General features: G+C 42.2%; 2 protein-coding genes across 3 annotated transcripts in view; both read left to right on the top strand.

Annotated features, from left to right (window-relative positions):
* Positions 1 to 18,844, top strand: part of LOC143711295 (amyloid-beta A4 precursor protein-binding family A member 3) — a 76,650-nt gene that overhangs the window by 55,463 nt on the left and 2,343 nt on the right. Inside the window, exons 1-10 of one of the 2 annotated variants that reach the window (XM_077202677.1) lie at positions 4,771 to 5,024; positions 7,342 to 8,518; positions 9,665 to 9,695; positions 9,792 to 9,937; positions 10,506 to 10,592; positions 10,697 to 10,873; positions 11,248 to 11,427; positions 12,516 to 12,728; positions 12,815 to 12,934; positions 13,021 to 13,161. In XM_077202677.1, the coding sequence (XP_077058792.1) occupies positions 7,433 to 8,518; positions 9,665 to 9,695; positions 9,792 to 9,937; positions 10,506 to 10,592; positions 10,697 to 10,873; positions 11,248 to 11,427; positions 12,516 to 12,728; positions 12,815 to 12,934; positions 13,021 to 13,161 (2,181 nt within the window). In that variant the 5' untranslated portion in view covers positions 4,771 to 5,024; positions 7,342 to 7,432. Of the gene's footprint in view, positions 1 to 4,770; positions 5,025 to 7,341; positions 8,519 to 9,664; positions 9,696 to 9,791; positions 9,938 to 10,505; positions 10,593 to 10,696; positions 10,874 to 11,247; positions 11,428 to 12,515; positions 12,729 to 12,814; positions 12,935 to 13,020; positions 13,162 to 18,844 lie in introns of those variants that run through there. The other variant, XM_077202678.1, reaches the window with a different exon arrangement.
* pex11g (peroxisomal biogenesis factor 11 gamma) lies at positions 497 to 4,889 on the top strand. The gene is made up of 5 exons (XM_077202681.1): positions 497 to 805; positions 1,435 to 1,620; positions 1,702 to 1,880; positions 4,006 to 4,077; positions 4,170 to 4,889. Exons 1-5 carry the CDS (start codon positions 743 to 745, stop codon positions 4,393 to 4,395), a joined length of 726 nt encoding a protein of 241 aa, XP_077058796.1. The 5' UTR covers positions 497 to 742; the 3' UTR covers positions 4,396 to 4,889.

The raw sequence follows: 18,844 nt of genomic DNA on the forward strand, positions 1-18,844 counted from the left end.
TGCCAAGTGTTTGATTTGCCAACACATCAGCACATTTTTTAATTAGAATTTCTTTTTTTTACAAAACCCATATTTTTCTGAAGAACAAAATTGTATTGTTAATCTTTTAATTGTTTTGACAAAGTTTTACATGCACAAGACATACAAATAAAATAAAAATAAGAACACATATATATATATATAGCTAAAAATATATTACATTTTCTAATTCTGATCTCACAGTGTACTTTGAACCCCTTTCAAATATGAAAACACAAAACAAGTAACGGATTTTTCAAATGTATGTAAAGGACAAAACATTTATTTATAGCCTACTGTATACATATATGCAACTGCAGCCTACTAAATGTTGACTTTTTGTTATTGTTTTTTATTTTTTATTTCACATATTCTTAAATATACAAATATTTTGTACGTTTTCCACTGTGTTAAAATAAAGGCCCATGAGTCATGACGTAATTCCCCGACACAAGTCAAATCGGCTCTTGGTTGCTTTGGTCTGACGTGAACACTGAACATAGATAATTTCCTGTACGAAGTCCACTAACCTATTGCAACACTGCTGCTAAAAGGATGAATTTTAAATGAGTTTAAAAAACAACATCGCCTTAAATGTGCTTTATATTTATTACATTCTTAAAAGTTATTAATGGATGTACCAAATCACATCTTTCGTCTGAGAAATTTACAAAGTGTCTTCGCATGATTGCGTGTCTGCAGATGAAAATTTAACTGACGAATCATGCAGAGTTCAGTCGAGTCCTTCATAAATGTGTTAGAGTCATACAGAGGAAGAGATAAAGTGGTAAGTTTGTATTTACGCTTCATCAGAACCCCATATAACGTTAATAGACAAAACGTATTACAACGTCCATTGCCTATAAACTTCACCCCTTTTATTATGTAATCAAATAACAGTAGGCACTGTGTTACAAACAAACAAACTTAACAAAATAATACAAAATAAAATGCCAAATTAAACTGTAAAATACGATATTATTCCCATTTTTTTCTGTTAATTGTAGAAATTATATAATATGAGCCATTTCAACACACACACACACACACACACATATATATAGAACAACTGATTAAAAAAACAAAAGAATGAGAAATATAAAATGATAGGCTAAACTGTAAGATACAATATAATCCCTTACATTTTTTTATTCTCATCATTATTTATATGTTTAAGAGATTTTATAGGGGCAAATCTGGTTAAAGAATCCTGTCGGTTTGTGTTGGACGAATTTACAGTGCATTCTTACTCTTTGTAAATCTTGTTAGAAATGCACTATATACAAGGAATAAAGTAACCAGGCACATTACTCATTCCCAGTTATCCATACATGCTGATTGGTGACATCATATGTGATGGTATCAGTGCAGGATTTGCATTGCAATTATATTATCATTTATTTCCCCTGGGTCTAGATAAGGACCCTCTGCTATGGCTCTCAGCTGGTAGGTGGAGTTCTAGCTGAAAAGAACTCCCGGTCTTCACTGGGGAAGAGTCTCCTGCTGTTCTCCGCTCAGTTGAGTCACTGCAGAACCACACTGAGGCTCTTTGATGACCTGTCCATGCTGGCATACTCCACAAGCTATGGGTTAGGAGCCTCGGTGAGGACACAGGATGGCTCTGTTTAATTGAAACTGGAGTTTTGAAGGAAATTCTGACTTAATGGCCTTTTTTTTTCTCAGGAGGAGGACGCTTTGGTGCGCTGGATGTCAATTCTGAATAATATAGCTGATCAGTTGTATTACCCCTGCGAGCACATCGCCTGGGCCGCAGATGCAGAGCTCATCAAAACCAAATCTGACAAGTGGTGGGTGCTGAGCACGGGCCTCTGGGGCATGTCACTCATCCTCAACATACTCAGGTAAAGTGTGTAGGGTCCAGAGGTCTGAGAACACATTGAACATTTTTTTATTTTATCCGAAAGGATCAAATCACTGCACTCAACAGACTCAGGGTGCAGGGATCCGTGATAACAAATGTTTTTTTTAAGAAAACACAAAGATCCTGTATCAGATTTTCCCCTACGCACCGGACTTAAGTTTACCTTAAAGGGGTCATCGGATGCAAAATTCACTTTTATATGGTGTTTGCATATAAATGTGTCTTTGCAGTGTGTTGACACAACCACCATACTATGAAAAAAAACATTTACTCCTTTTTTTTAACCCTCAAAAAGTCGAAACACTCTCAATAATCTGGCCGTTTGGATTTTCTGAGCACTATGATGTCATAATGCTCATGCTCCGCCCACGACCACTGAAGGACTGTCCCTTATTAGCATATTTCTGCCCTCAGCCATTCGACACCCCCCATGGGGGGGTAAAAAGGGTGTTGTTTTACACATCCATTGAGGAATTTTAACCAAAGTATATTACAAACTTTACATGATCACCATAAAGAATCATACCAACTTGTGGAAAATGGCCATCCGATGAAAATGGCCATCCATTTAATAATATTTATACTCTCGTCTATAGTCGACAACTGGCTTAGAGTCGGATGACGTCTCGTCCCTATTTACACTAGTATCCGGGAATAAGATCTCTAGTGTCTTTTAACTTGCTGCACAGCAGTAACCAGACAGACTCCAGACAATGCCTTCGGATATGCTTTAATCACGGCCGGAGGATCTCAGACCAATTTCAGAGAGAATCCCACCAGCAAAAAGAATACAACAGTTTTTTATGAAATTGGATAATGACAAAGGTGACATGAGACATCACATCATTTTCATACAATATGATTGGTTCTTTATGTATAATCCACCAAACCCTTCTGTTACCAGGTAGAAGCTTTGTTACTCAAAGTCATGAGTTTACATATTAGACATCTGTCTAGTTTCATTTACCATTTTGTTATATTTGGAGATGATACACACACACGCACGCACGCACGCACGCACACACACACACACAGACTGAGTGTTTGGGGACATTTCAGGTTTCAAAAGCATATAATTGTTAATCCTGCAAGAAAAAGAAATGTTAGGTATGATTAATAAAAAAAAATTTAAATTTTTTATTAAAAAATCACCAAAGATTGTCAAATGTGGAAAACTACTCAATAAAGCATACAGTTCATTTTATTAACTTACAACATACAATTCACAAAAGAGTAAAACACATTAATCCCACACACGCAAAAATGGAAGGCTGTTTGACACATTAGGCAACAAATTCTGTTCATTATTCAGTATCGCAATTCACCATCATTAATTAGAATCAGTTACAGTATCAGTACAATATAATTCGTAAAAAGTAAGGATACAAATGACAATTCAGATTCCTAAAACTTTATTTAAACTTGGAAATAAAGTTTTAGGTTGACATTTCTTATATAGCCTAAGTTATGACAAAATCCACCAATGAAAAAAAAATTGTTATAGAAATACTAACCCTGTATCCTTTACCTCCTATATAGTAGGTGAACAGCAGTTTGTAAATAAGTTAACTTGTTAGCTGATGGTAATGGTTAACTGAAACTGAAACCATTTAAAAAAAAATTTTACTTGAAATATAATTATTTACAATTAAAAAATTTATTTTAAATAAAAAAATGTAATAACATTTCACAGAATAATATTGTTTTTACTATAGTTTTGATGAATTAATGCATTCTTAGAGAGCTGAAGAGACTTTGGTAACACTTTATTTTACAGTGTCCTTGTTACACGTTACGTTCATATCAGTAAAAAGAGTAAACTGATATGAAAATCAGAGTAATAATAGTAAATTATTCATAATTACAAGGAACTAACCCTAAACCAAAACCTACTAACCCTAACTCTATAGTAAGTACGTTGTTAATTAATATTACTCTGTAACAAGGACACCTTAAAATAAGGTGTAACAGAGACTTCTTTCAAAAACATTCCAAAAATGTATTTAGTGAGGAAGTGTTGTATTGTTTTTCTTTAAACTAGTGCTTACAGACTTTAAATTAATATGCGTTTGTTGTTGGTAAATTGCAAAAATCGTTGTTTTTAGATCCATTAGATCCATCCAGATTCTGAAGAGAAAAGTGCAGAAGTGTCAATGGTCTGGTTCAGCTGACAGCAGGTTGGTGTCAAGGTTTAGCTCTGCATGTTAATGTTCCCATATTCACTGCCTATTGCATAAACACAGAATGGCTCATTGTGCCTGATTACCAGGGAGGAAGCACTTTCTCAGAAAGCTGCGCTCCGGAGGCAGATCAGAGGGGAAGTGTTCAGTATCCTGAGCAGTTTGGCAGATCTCAGCAATGCCGTTCATTGGATGCCGCCTGGATTTCTGTGGGCTGGACGGTTTCCTCCATGGTTGGTGGGACTGATGGGAACGGCCTCCTCTTTGATAGGTCTTCTACAGATGAGCTCCAGTGATCAAGGAGCATGTACCTAAAGCATTACCTGACATATCTTCTACTGTTTGTAATGTATTATTTAATAATTGATAATTATGTTTAACAATGTGCAATTTATACAGACTCACTGATAAGTCTGTATTTTGAAATTCCGTTAACTTCTACTCTGGTGAATGGTTAAAAAACAATGTTATATTCAATTGTAGATGGACCTGGATAAATGTATTTGTGAACATTTTTATACAAGTAATGTGAAAATGCTTCAAGTATAATTGCGAAATAAATTGCTATTTTTTTCAATGACTCTGTAAAATGTGAAGAACCCTTTCATTTAACAGTTACATTTTTAAAAGTCTAAAAAGTTTTGAACGGTAAACTCTGTATACCTCATTTGACGACACGATGGATTGATTAGTCGTGTCTTGTTTGGATGCGCATGCGCAGTGAACTTGTTCTCAACTACGTTAAGGTTTTGAGAAGCTGCACAATAACACAGTGTTAACCGAATAAAAGTTTTTCGTTTTAAACAAAATGAATCGCGTCAGTTTGTAAGGATGTGTTACTGAAACACGACATCCTTTTGACCGGCTTCAAGTTCCAGCCTTTTAAGTGACTGGACAGGATTTGCTTGATGTTTAGTGATTATTGTCAGTGATCTAGTTGAAAGGTAAGTCGTTATTGAATAACTTAACACTAAAGTTAATTTACAGATACTTCTCATATGTGTGTTTATATCATCAGAAATTAGGTTTGCATGCTTTGTATAAATAGTGTCATGCACTTTGATCCATCCACGTACACAAAGTCAACCCAGCTGATGTGTGTGTCTTATGTTATTACAAAATGCACTTTATCTTTAATAATAACTTAAATTTTATATAGCGCCTTTAAAGCAGCTTCTTAAGGCGCTTTACATAACAGAACAAAAAAATGAAAATACAACACACACACAGGAGAGACGAAAAACAAGTCAGGAACTGTTAAAAGCTAACCTAAAAAAGCCTGTGCATCTCTGATATTTGGAGGGAGTGCATTCCAGAGCGTAGGATGAGAAAGCCCAGTCCCCTACAGTCCGCAACCGAGTCTGTGGGACTCCAAATAGACCAGCTTGTGAGGAGCGTAAATTAAAAGCGCAGACAGATAGGCCTACAGACTTTATAGACAACTCTGTGATTTACATTACCAAAAAGTGATTGTACAATGATGCATTGACTACCTTGATACGTGGGCACTATACAGGTCCTTCTAAAAAAATTAGCATATTGTGATAAAGTTCATTATTTTCCATAATGTAATGATAAAAATTAAACTTTCATATATTTTAGAATCATTGCACACCAACTGAAATATTTCAGGTCTTTTATTGTTTTAATACTGATGATTTTGGCATACAGCTCATGAAAACCCAAAATTCCTATCTCAAAAAATTAGCATATTTCATCCGACCAATAAAAGAAGTGTTTTTAATACAAAAAAAAAAGTCAACCTTTAAATAATTATGTTCACTTATGCCCTCAATACTTGGTCGGGAATCCTTTTGCAGAAATGACTGCTTCAATGCGGCGTGGCATGGAGGCAATCAGCCTGTAGCACTGCTGAGGTGTTATGGAGGCCCAGGATGCTTCGATAGCGGCCTTAAGCTCATCCAGAGTGTTGGGTCTTGCGTCTCTCAACTTTCTCTTCACAATATCCCGCAGATTCTCTATGGGGTTCAGGTCAGGAGAGTTGGCAGGCCAATTGAGCACAGTAATACCATGGTCATTAAACCATTTACCAGTGGTTTTGGCACTGTGAGCAGGTGCCAGGTCGTGCTGAAAAATGATATCAGATGGAAGCATGATGTGCTCCAAAATCTCCTGATAGCTAGCTGCATTGACCCTGCCCTTGATAAAACACAGCGGACCAACACCAGCAGCTGACATGGCACCCCAGACCATCACTTACTGTGGGTACTTGACACTGGACTTCAGGCATTTTGGCATTTCTTTCTCCCCAGTCTTCCTCCAGACTCTGGCACCTTGATTTCCAAATGACATGCAAAATTAGCTTTCATCCGAAAAAAGTACTTTGGAGCACTGAGCAACAGTCCAATGCTCTTTCTCTGTAGCCCAGGTGAGGTGCTTCTGCCGCTGTTTCTGGTTCAAAAGTGGCTTGACCTGGGGAATACGGCACCTGTAGCCCATTTCCTGCACACACCTGTGCACGGTGGCTCTGGATGTTTCTACTCCAGACTCAGTCCACTGCTTCCACAGGTCCCCCAAGGTCTGGAATCGGTCCTTCTCCACAATCTTCCTCAGGGTCCGGTCACCTCTTCTCGTTGTGCAGCGTTTTTTGCCACACTTTTTCCTTCCCACAGACTTCCCACTGAGGTGCCTTGATACAGCACTCTGGGAACAGCCTATTTGTTCAGAAATTTCTTTCTGTGTCTTACCCTCTTGCTTGAGGGTGTCAATGATGGCCTTCTGGACAGCAGTCAGGCCGGCAGTCTTACCCATGATTGCGGTTTTGAGTAATGAAACAGGCTGGGAGTTTTTAAAAGCCTCAGGAATCTTTTGCAGGTGTTTAGAGTTAATTAGTTGATTCAGATGATTAGGTTAATAGCTCGTTTAGAGACCCTTTTCATGATATGCTAATTTTTTGAGATAGGAATTTTGGGTTTTCATGAGCTGTATGCCAAAATCATCAGTATTAAAACAATAAAAGACCTGAAATATTTCAGTTGGTGTGCAATGAATCTAAAATATATGAAAGTTTAATTTTTATCATTACATTATGGAAAATAATGAACTTTATCACAATATGCTAATTTTTTGAGAAGGACCTGTAGAATACCTCTATACTTTCGTTTGCTTTTTTCATGCTTTTGATGACGAACTATTATTATAAAATGTGGAAATACTATGTATGATAAAAACCTTGACTGGTACAGTGTGGGTATGTTTCGAACTCTCCAGTTTTAATCCTGCACTTAATCTGTTATCTAGGTCGTTTTACATGGACCAAGGCTCTTCTGGAAAAATGAATGATTTTTAAGAGTTATTACTAAGGCTAAGAGTTAGGCTACTAGTAGTAGCAATGGCAGATGGTTTTCTTTACAATGGAGATTTGGAGTTGGAACAGCGTTCCCAACTTGCTTCTCCTGATTCCTCCAAGTCTCAAACCGAAGCTTCAGCGCCGGATGCATATTGGAATCCTGATGGTTCTGATTACTCAACTAACCCTCCTGAATCCACAAATTTGCTCAGTGAAAATCTACAGAGCCCTGAGTTGGAGGATCTGGATTCCTATAACCCAATCGAGCCCCCACCATTGGACTGGAGGTCCGACTCCTCCAGCGAGGCCGGTTTGTTTGTAGAAAGCTGTTCGTTAGGAGATTTTGAGGCTCCTGGATTTTTCAACACAGAGTTGAATGAAGACACAATGTCTGCAGCAAGTGATTGCGGAGCTCAAGACTTCAGCGAAGCTTCTGACAAAACCGAAGAGCTTTTGTTTCAAGAAATGTGTGAGAACAAGCCTGAAATGAGTGTTTTTCAAAAACAGGATGAGCAACGGGAAAGAAAAGAGAATTATGCAGAGGATAGAAAATTGTGGACTCAAGATACGAGGAAAGAGAAAAATGAAGAAAAAAGTATGAAACACGATATTGAACACTCACACATTCAAAGTCTTCTCACTCAACTGCATCTTTTTCATCCATCAACTCCTTTCGATAGTCCCAGCCACTGCACCCCTGATGACTCGGCCAATCACGGCGCTCTGCATAATTTGCATACTTCAGCGGGGGCAGCTGCTTCCTCCCATGGGCTTGAGTTTAGTGACCGATCAGCATGTGCCGATGCTGACAGGAGCATCCCTGAAGCTTTGCTCTTTTCCCATGAGTATCAGAAAGATCTGCTGCAGCTGCTAGAGGACCCAGAACCTGAGGAACCCAGAACTGGGTCGCTGTTCGTTCACACACCCCTGGTGACCCCTGAACATCAGTCAGGTCTCAGAAGGCAGAGCAGTGATGCAGATGAGATGATCTCCATATCTCACAGCGAGGATGCTTGGCACAGACACCTGCAGGATGAGCTGTTGGTCTCAAGAATCACAGAGGAGGATCAGTGGGCGGCGTCTGAAAAGCGGACAGTGGATCAGTCCGTCTCCCCAAACAATGATATGGTAACTTTTTAGTTCTTTTTAATTGCATTTAGTTAGACTGTGTTCCATTTAAGGTAGATGTGGGATAGGGATAGGCATAGTTCTTCCAAAACTTAAAAAAATTGTCATCATTTAGGCTACTCACCCTCATGTTGTTCCAACCCTGTGAGATTCTGTCTTCTGTTGAACACAAAAGAAGATATTTAAAAAATAATAATAAAAAAAAAACCTGTTGGTATCGAGAAAGTTGACAGCACCCATTGACTTCCATAGTTTTTTTTCCTACTATGGAAGTAGAATGGCCACCGGCAGCTGTCTGGTTACTAACATTCTTTAAAATATCTTCTTTTGTGTTCAACAGAGGGAAAAAAAACTCATACAGGTTTGGAACAGCTTGAGGGTGACTTAAGTACGATGAACCATCCCTTTAAAATCTCAGACTTTTGACCATAAAGGTGTTCCATTGCTTGACAGAAAAGCTAATTTAAAGCATTTTACACGGCTTTTTCTATAGAAGTCAGTTTGGGCCATAGAATAAAAAATTAAGGTAATTGCGACTATATATTTTTGACTTTATTTATAGCAATTCTGTGTTTATATCTCATAATTTAAACTTTATTTTTCAGAATTGCGTGTTTATAGCCAAAATTTAGACTTTTTTCTTGCAGTTTTAAGTTTACAGCTCTTAATTTTGAGTTTCTCAAAATTCTGATTTTTTTTTCTCTCTGAATTCAGATTATCCCCCGGTAACAAAGACAAGCGTAGTCTCAGACTAAAATGCATGTTTGAGCTGTTTTAACTGAAAAGCAACTTGCACTGCCATAAAATATGTCAGTGTCATTTGTGTATTAACTCGTATTTCTATAACATTATAAACTCAACATTGCAAGCAATACTTAAAATTGTATAATAAAAAAAGGCCAATTACCTTTGTGCATTTACCTCCATATGCTTAGATTACATAATGACAAAATCTGATCAGGTGCCTTAGATCTCCAACGTCATGTATGACATCATATACCCATATCTTGGGTTTGAGTTTTGGATTTACACATTAGTCGGAAATTGAGCTTTTGGTGGTATTTTTAATGCAAAGTTGAATGGAACACAGCATTGGAATCATCAAGAGTTTAGATGCTTATTTGATTTGATTTTTTCGTTTAACAGGAATCGGAGACACAGCCAGCTTATAAGAATGGTATGAAACTCAATGTAAAGTATTTACCTATTGTATTTATTTTCGGAGCTCTTGTGATGTAGATGGTAAATAATGTCATTCTGTTGTTGTTCTAAGTGCCTGGACCATGTGACCCTGAAGACCTCCTGGATGGGGTGATCTTTGGAGCTAAATATCTTGGATCTACACAATTACAGTCTGAGAAAAATCCCTCCACTAACGCCCGGATGGCCCAAGCACAGGAAGCTATGGATCGTATCAAGGTTAAAGAATATTATTTATTTAAAAAAGAAATTTTAACTTTAATGTTCAAGTTCTGTTTGCTAAAGCAAGTATCACAACAGGACTCAATGATAAAGATTATTTCTGCAGGCCACTGATGTGAATTTAAAATTATGAATTTATTAATTTACTAAAGCCTAATTTGCATGTATTATTTATTATTAATTTTAAAATTTAATTATTTATCAATTTTTCGTACATTTTTTTTCATAAAATGCTACGTTTTCTATTAAAGGAAATTCTGCAATAATAGCTGAAAATTATACAGTTATTATAATTTAACGGGAACTTCAAGACGGCAGTAAAAACTTAAACACTTCTGCTGGAAAACGATAACATACAAAACATTGCAAAACATTACTGATTGTTTTTTTTTATTGAATATATTAGTGGCAGTTTTACTTGGACCAGTAAGGAACGGCCCACAACACCCTTTCATTGGGGTTTTACACAGGCAACCGCTACTCGCGCTTTCTTCAAAAATTCTAAAAATCTAGTTTGACTATTAACATGGCTAATACAACATATATGTGCATTTATAATATCTAGGCACCTGAAGGAGAGTCTCAGCCTATGACGGAGGTGGATCTGTTCATTTCCACACAGAGAATCAAAGTACTGAGTGCTGACACACAGGTTAGACAAAAGACATACCTGACAGTCATATATGTCTTGACTTGAGTTCCATTCTGTGAGTGCTGTCTACTCTGACGTGTGGCTGATTTCTCTCTTGCTTCCAGGAGGCCATGATGGACCATCCTCTGCAGATGATTTCATACATCGCAGATATTGGGAACATTGTAGTTTTGATGGCCCGCAGGAAGCCAGCCAATCGCAAATCGGCGGACTCCGCCGCTACCTCTGCAGCACCATTGAAGAAGTGCTGGATGATTTGCCACGTCTTTTCTTCAAATGATGTGAGTCAAATATTTAGTCCAGAGCTCGTGGCTGTTCTGTAGTCAAGCACCAATGTCTTGAACTTAATGCGCAACAGCCGCAACTGGAAGCCAGTGCTGAGAGATAAACAGTGGTGACACTTGGGCTCATTGAAGACAAGACCTGCTGCTGCGTTTTGAATCATTTGAAGAGGTTTGATTTCACATGTTGGAAGTCACTCTTAAATGTTGCACATGAATTTGTGTGATGTCCACCTGGACAAAGAGTTGGTAAAAATGTTACATTGTCATTATTATAGGGTTTTCATTATGCATTTACGTGTAAAGATGTCTTTTGAGATTTTAATTTGATCTAACTTTCATAATCCCTCACTCTTTATGTGTGTCTTCTTTAGGCTCAGATCATTGCACAGGCCATTGGTCAGGCTTTTGGCGTTGCATACCAGCAGTTTCTGTACACTAACGGAATTAAAGCTAGTGATCTGAGGCCAGGCGAGTACAGCGATTACCTCGGCACTCAGGAACTTTATAACGGAGACCTGGTTCACTTTTCTCGCTCTGAAAACATCAGAGAGGTGAGGATGTCTTGCCCTCTATGTGGATCTGTGCTGAAAGCTGTTGCGCCGAACACTTTTTTTTTTTTTTTTTTTTTTACTTTAACATGGCATGATATATAAGGGTAGAAATTTGTCAACCGGTATAGATTTTGGATAACAGTCTCTAATGTGGTTACGCTCATGTGACATTGCAAAAAATCATATTATTTGAATGCGTTTTTAAGGCTTGTAGTTTAAAAACATGTGAATTCTTTTTTTTTAACCGTTCAAGCGCAATAAGCAGCGAAAGAGAACTAATTTATCTTAAAGGAAAACTCCACTTTTTTTGCAGCAGGCGCAATGATATTAACTGCAGCTACACAAACTAAGTGACGGTCACGTTGGAAGTTACCTAGCTGGGGACTATTTTCAGGTGCTGCGTAATATCATTGCGCCTGCTGCACCCATGGTTAGGCAGCAAAGTTCCTTGATTATTACGCAGGAATGAGAGTATAGTTCCTAGCCATATCGTCCTAGAAAATCGCAACTTTTCATTTTCCGTCAGTCTTAGTACACGATGAAACTACAGAAGAGTCAAGGTTTAAATAGGAGAAATATCGAAACTCTTTAGTAATTTTTTTGAGAGAGATGCTAACGGACTAATCAGGTTCAATGATCTATGCTAAGCTATGCTAAAAGTGCTACTGTCAGACCCGGAGATCGGCTGAATGGATACGAAAACGATACAACTCAACTGTTTAACTCTAGGGGAGTTGGAAAATGAGACTATTTCCCAAAAAAAGTGGAGTGCTCCTTTAAAGACTTTTTTCCATTTTATTGTGCTTGAACGGGCAAATTTACACACTTATTTTTCAAAATGCTTATCTTTGTGAGTATCTTCATGAAAGATAGGGAGTATGTTTTTTAACTTATGTTAGTTAGGCTGGAATTAGTTTTTGGTGGGGATATTGAAATTGGTGACAAATTATGAAATTTCATTTAAATAAACGGGATATATCGTTGTCATGAAATAAAATGACTCGTATCGTAATGAAAGATTTTGGTCATATTGCCCACACCTAGCTAGATAGCATGAATAAAACCCATTCCCCTCTTTTTATTTTTAGGTGTGCATTTCAAAAAAGGCAGGAGATATATTAGGCGTTGCAATTGTGGAGTCTGGCTGGGGCTCTATCTTGCCGACAGTGGTGGTAGCCAACCTGCTTCACGGCGGCCCGGCAGAACGGTCCGGCGAGCTGAGCATCGGGGATCGCATCATGTCCGTTAATGGCACCAGTCTAGTGGGCCTCCCCATCGCCACCTGCCAAAGTATCATACGAGTAAGACCAACCAGAAATGAAGCATTCCACAACAATTAAAACACTCTGCATCTCGTGCCAAAATATTGATTTTTCGTTTACACCAGGATTTAAAGAACCTGTCGATGATAAAGCTCAGCATCGTTCACTGTCCACCTGTCACAATGGCGATCATTAAGCGTCCAGACCCCAAGTATCAGCTGGGCTTCAGCGTGGAGGACGGGATTGTAAGCAACTGTTTACAACCACTATGTTGGTGAAGCTGTGTTGAGTATATGACATTCTGTTTCTGTTAACATGACTTCTGCAATAGATTTGCAGTTTAATGCGAGGAGGAATAGCTGAGCGGGGCGGCATTCGAGTCGGTCATCGAATCATTGAGATCAATGGACAGAGTGTCGTTGCTACACCTCACGAGAAGATCATCCACATCCTGTCCAGTGCTGTAGGAGAGGTAGGAGGAGTGTATTTCACTTTAAACAATATTGCACACTTTTTACTACAGTAAGAATGAAATGAAATGCTTCTAAAAATCAGGATCTAATCATTCAGATTTAAACACACTCCAAAACATCTTACTCCAAACGTCTTAAATCGGATTTGAAACCAAATATGGATGTGGTTTGGATCTGGTTTAGTTTGTTTTATTGCTGTTCATACTACATAAAACAAAAATTTTGTCAAAAACGTTCACCAGTATAGCTTTTTTTCTAATTATTAAATTCTAATTACATTTAATATTTTTTTTTTGTGCAATTTACTTTTTCACAATTAACGTACATCCAAGTCTAACAGATTATCGAAAAATAAATGTAGGGCATGAACTTGGTTGAATGGATCTGTTATTGATTCGATTTTGAGATGTGGACACACAAAAATGGAGACAGATGAACGTGAGCGGGGTTTTAGCTGACTAAATGATTGGAGAAGTTCTGCATATGTTCTGCAACACCAGACAGTTTCACCCAGAAGATCCAGTTATGACTTTTTGATTACGTGGATGAACGACTCGGTTACTAACGTAACCTCGGTTCCCTGAGAGGAGGGAACGAGTATTGCGTAATGCTTACGCTATGGGAAAACTCCTTTTCTCGAGAAATATTGAAGTCTTTATGTAAAACGCATTGCAGCTGCACAGCATACAGTAATGAGCGAGGCAGCTCGGTCATTGGCTGTGCTGCGGCAACTTGCACGAACCAATGACGGGGCGACTCTGAACCCGCTTCCAATGAGCGTGCTTCGCGTCCACGCGCGTCAGAGCCCGCCAGGATGGGCGTGGCCAAAGGCTATATATTGGGCGCCCCGTCGTCTGAGTTCTTTAGGTTCAATCGACTGAAGCAAATTGACCAAGCACAAGCACGGCAGATTACGCAATACTCGTTCCCTCCTCTCAGGGAACCGAGGTTACGTTAGTAACCGAGTCGTTCCCTTTCGAGAGGTCTCTCCTAATGCGTAATGCTTACGCTATGGGAACGCCATGTAAAACGCCGTGCGTGCTGACTTCGCATCTATTAAGCCGGAGGCCGGTGCCTGAGCTTTTTTTTTATTTTTTTTTTTTTTTTTTTTTAAGCGAAGTAATTATCCTACGAGCCAGCCGCAGGCGGGCTTTATAAAGGGACAACGTGGAACGGCCCAAAGGGCGTCCAAATATACACACAAGCACATTTCTATGTACTATTATGTATGAAAAATCCTCCATATCAGATGCAAAGATGTGATTTTATGAGGGAGGAGATAATGCTCAGCATGTACACACCTCAGCCTATGCATAGTTAGACCGACAGTATGTTAGAGTGCAATGAGGGGACCTGTAGGTTATAAAACCTGATAAATGTGGACGGTGAGGCCCAGCCTGCAGCCGCACAAATATCTTGAATGGGTATCCCACTCGACCACGCCCACGAGGAGGCCATGAGCTCTGATGCCCAAGGGGCACTGAAGGCCCTTGGCCTCATAAGCCAGTGCTATAGCATCAACTATCCAGCGCGATATTCTCTGCTTTGATACAGCCAGACCCTTAGTGCGGCCGCCAAAGCATACGAACAACTGCTCTGTCTGTCTGAACGGGGCAGAACGTTCCAAATATACTCTGAGTGCCCTGACCGGGCAGAGTAAATTGGCGTCACTTTTGTCTGCTGGGGACGATAGCGCGGCCAAAGATATCACCTGTGCTCTGAAAGAAGTAGAGAGCACTTTAGGAATATACCCGTGCCTTGGCCTGAGGACAACCCTGTTGTCGTTAGGTCCAAACTCCAGGCAGGAAGCGCTTGATGACAGCGCGTGCAGGTCGCCCACTCTCTTGACCGAGGCGAGAGCCAGCAAGAGAGCAGTTTTGAGCGAGAGCTGTTTAAGGTGCACAGTTCGGAGGGGTTCGAACGGGGCACGCTTAAGTGCGTCCAGGACCGTGGTCAGGTCCCAAATCGGCACCGAGGGGGGGCGTGGGGGATTTATCCTCCTGGCGCCCCTCAGGAAACGAACAACTAGGTAGTTTTTCCCTAGTGTGCGTCCTTCGACCGGCTCATGTGATGCCGCTATGGCAGCCACATATACTTTGAGCGTGGAGGGGGTGCGGCCTGCCTCCAACAGCTCTTGTAAGAAAACGAGCACACTCGGTACTTCGCATGTGTCAGGATTCAGGTTCCTGGGCTTGCACCAGTCACTGAACACCTTCCATTTCTGGGCATATAAGCGCCTCGTAGAGGGCGCTCGTGCCTCAGTGATGGTTCTCAACACTCCACTGGGGAGGTTCCCGGGAATCCGTTGAGGGGCCACGCATGGAGGGCCCACAGATCGGGGCGGGGATGGAGGATCGTCCCGTTGGCCTGCCTGAGGAGATCTAGCCTCAGTGTGATCGGCCATGGGGCAGATTGTATCATCTGCATCAGTTCTGGAAACCACGTCTGGTTTTTCCAGAGTGGGGCTACCAGGAGCACTGCACATTTCTCCTCCCTGATCCGACTGATGACCTGGGGTAGCATCGCAACTGGAGGGAAGGCATACAGCGGGCGGCTCGGCCAGACTTGGGCGAGCGCGTCCGTGCTCTTTGAAAAGAAGAGGGGGCAGTGCGTATTCTCCTTGGAGGCAAAGAGGTCGACCTCTGCTCTGCCAAAGGTTTGCCATAACCACTGAACCGTCAGGGGGTGGAGAGACCATTCTCCTGGGAGAACTTTGTCTCTGGACAGCATGTCCGCTCCCTGGTTCTGAACGCCTGGCACATGCGATGCTCTCAGCGAGCGCAGGTTGCGCTGGGACCATAGGAGGAGCTCCCTGGCCATCGAGTGCAGGGAGCTCGATCTGAGTCCACCCTGACGATTTATATGCGAGACTACCGTCATGTTGTCCGTTCGGACTAGGACGTGCTCGTCCTTCAAGTACGGGAGCAGGGCTCTGAGAGCCAAAGCGACCGCTTTCAATTCCAGACAGTTGATATGTAGGCGCTTCTCCGGGTTTGACCACAAGCCGGAGACAGGCCTGCCCTCGTAAACGGCCCCCCAGCCTATTTTGGAGGCATCTGTCGTGATCATTTTTCTCCTTGTGTTTACACCCAAACTCACGCCGGACTGATACCAGTCGACAGCTTTCCAGGGCGTCAGGGCTTTTATGCAGCCGTGATTTGCCCTGATTAAAAAGTGGCCCGAGCGCCACGCACGAGTGGGGACACGGCTTTTGAGCCAGCGTTGGAGAGGACGCATGTGCAACAATCCTAGTTGGAGTACAGCTGATGCTGAGGCCATGAGACCGAGCATCCTCTGAAACCGCTTGACGGGGGCGCGCGCGCCCGCTCTGAACGATGTTGCAAGGCGCCGGATAGTGAGCGCGCGCTCTGATGAGAGGCGCGCCGTCATCTGCACTGAGTCTAGCACTATTCCCAGAAAAGAAATATTCTGGCTGGGGGATAGCATGCTCTTTGCAAAATTGATTTTTAGACCTAGGCACTCTAGATGACTGATAATCCAAGACCTGTGTGTCACTAACTGGCTCTCTGATTGTGCTAGTATTAGCCAATCGTCGAGATAATTCAGTATTCGCACTCCCCGCTGTCTCAGGGGGGAAAGTGCTGCATCCATACATTTCGTAAATGTACGGGGTGCCAGTGACAGGCCGAATGGTAGTACTGTGTACTGGTATGACTGTCCCTCGAAAGCGAATCTCAGAAACGGCCTGTGATGAGGCGCTATTGGAATGTGAAAGTAAGCGTCTTTCAGATCCACTGACAGAAACCAATCCCTCGGGCGAACTTGCGCGAGGATATGCTTGGTAGTTATCATTCTGAACGAACGAATCATTAAAGCTTTGTTCAGATGTCTGAGATCTAGAATGGGGCGGAGACCGCCATCCTTTTTCGGGACGAGAAAATAGCGGCTGTAAAAACCTGCCTCGCTCATAGAGGGGGGGACTGTTTCTATAGCGCCTTTCTCTATCAGTTTGAGCATCTCGGTGCGTAGAACATGTGAAACATCTTTTCTCACTTTCGTCTCTACCACCGCTGTGAAGCGGGGCGGTCTGCGAGCGAATTGAAGCAAGTAACCGTGTTTTATTATGTTCAAAACCCACTTCGGCATGTCGGGGATATTTTCCCAAGCTTTCGCTCGCACAGATATGGGCTGACTGCTGGCTGGGGGCGTGTCGTAGTGACGTATGGCTCCCGTCAGCGAATCGTTCTGTGTTAACACCGAGCTTACAGCTCTCAGCGGCGCGGACGCGCGCTGAGCAGCTCTGCTGAATGCCGAGTGCAGGGGTGCGTGTGAGATTACAGGCACGCTCGCTGTAATGCTCACAGAGTGAGATGGGGCAATGTTTGACACTGTGTGCATAGTGCTTATGGGTGGGGGTGCATATACTGTGGTAGGCACGCGCGCCACTTTCATAAAACTTCCCGCTCGTGGCGGGGGGTTTTTGGCCATATAAACAGTGTTTGTGAGTTGGGGTGCGTACATAACAGCGGGCACACGCGCTACTCTTATACAACTTCCCGCTTTTACTGGGGAAGTGTTTATAACTGTGGGAACAGTGCTTGTGTGTAGTGGTGCATACGTAACAGTTGGCACACAATCTACATTTATGGAGCGTCCAGCCTGAGCTGGGACAACATTTGGCACTGCGTTGACAGTTTTGAAAAGTGGGAATGCGCACTTTGGTGTGGACACGTGACCCTTTAATGACACAGGCAGAAAATAGCTCTTTATGTGATTTCTGTGTGTCGCCGTAAAAACGGCGTTTGTTTGCAGGTGGGCGAGCTGTGTGGCTGGCACATTGACTGCTGTATAGACATTTCCAGCCGCCTGTAAGGGAACTGGGTAATGCTTTAGGCGTTTTGGAGAGAACGGTCCGGCTTTTGCGAGACACGCGCTCTCCCTTTTCCTCCCTGTGGCTAGGAGGACTTACGAGGCTCTGGGTTCAGCACAATCCTGGGCCGAGGTCCCCGTCGCTCGGGCGGTTGCTTCCTGTTGGCCGAGCGCGAGCGGCGTCGAAAATCCGTTTCAGGTTTGGGCTGAGAAACGGGGGGCGCCGTCTTAGCTCGCTGCTGTTGAGGCGGCCGTTGGCGGCTCTGCGATGAGCTAGATCGCTTAGGCAGGAAGTGACGCATAGCCTGTGAGTCCTTACGGGCTTCGGTGAAGCGCTCGGCGAACTCCTTCACCGCTGGTCCAAACAGGCCGTCTTGGGAGATCGGCGCATTGAGGAAAGACGCCTTATCTGCATCCTTCATATCCGTTAGCGTCAGCCACAGATGGCGCTCAAGGACAGTCAGGTTAGCCATAGCACGGCCGATGGATTGGGCGGTGGCTTTTGTGGCTCGCAGCGCTATGTCAGTGGCACTGCGCAGGTCCTTAAATGCCTCAGGCTCGGGTCCAGACTCGTCCATACTGCGGAGAAGTTTGGCTTGAAACACCTGTAGGACAGCCATAGAGTGAAGCGCTGATGCAGCTTGGCCGGCGGCGGCGTATGCGCGACCGGCGAGAGCTGACGTGGACCGGCAAGGCTTCGAGGGATGAGAAGCCTTAGCTTTCCATCCAGCGTTGGAGGGTGGACACAGGTGGTTGGCCACGGCCTCCTCGAGGGGTGGAGTCCCCTCATAGCCTCTTTCTTTTGCGCCGTCCACGGAGGAGAGCGACAAAGAAAAAGAGGGCTTCAGGCGA

Source organism: Siphateles boraxobius, unplaced genomic scaffold (assembly GCF_051911475.1).
Source record: "Siphateles boraxobius isolate OS27281-9 unplaced genomic scaffold, OSU_SipBor_1 5, whole genome shotgun sequence".
Classification (NCBI taxonomy): Eukaryota; Metazoa; Chordata; class Actinopteri; order Cypriniformes; family Leuciscidae; genus Siphateles; species Siphateles boraxobius.

Excerpts from the sequence above, each read along its gene's own strand:
- pex11g (XM_077202681.1), top strand. The coding sequence starts at position 743 with ATGCAGAGTTCAGTCGAGTCCTTCATAAATGTGTTAGAGTCATACAGA. Across the intron at positions 806-1,434 it reads ACAGAGGAAGAGATAAAGTG|ATAAGGACCCTCTGCTATGG; the intron begins GTAAGTTTGTAT and ends CCCTGGGTCTAG. Across the intron at positions 1,881-4,005 it reads CTCATCCTCAACATACTCAG|ATCCATTAGATCCATCCAGA; the intron begins GTAAAGTGTGTA and ends CGTTGTTTTTAG.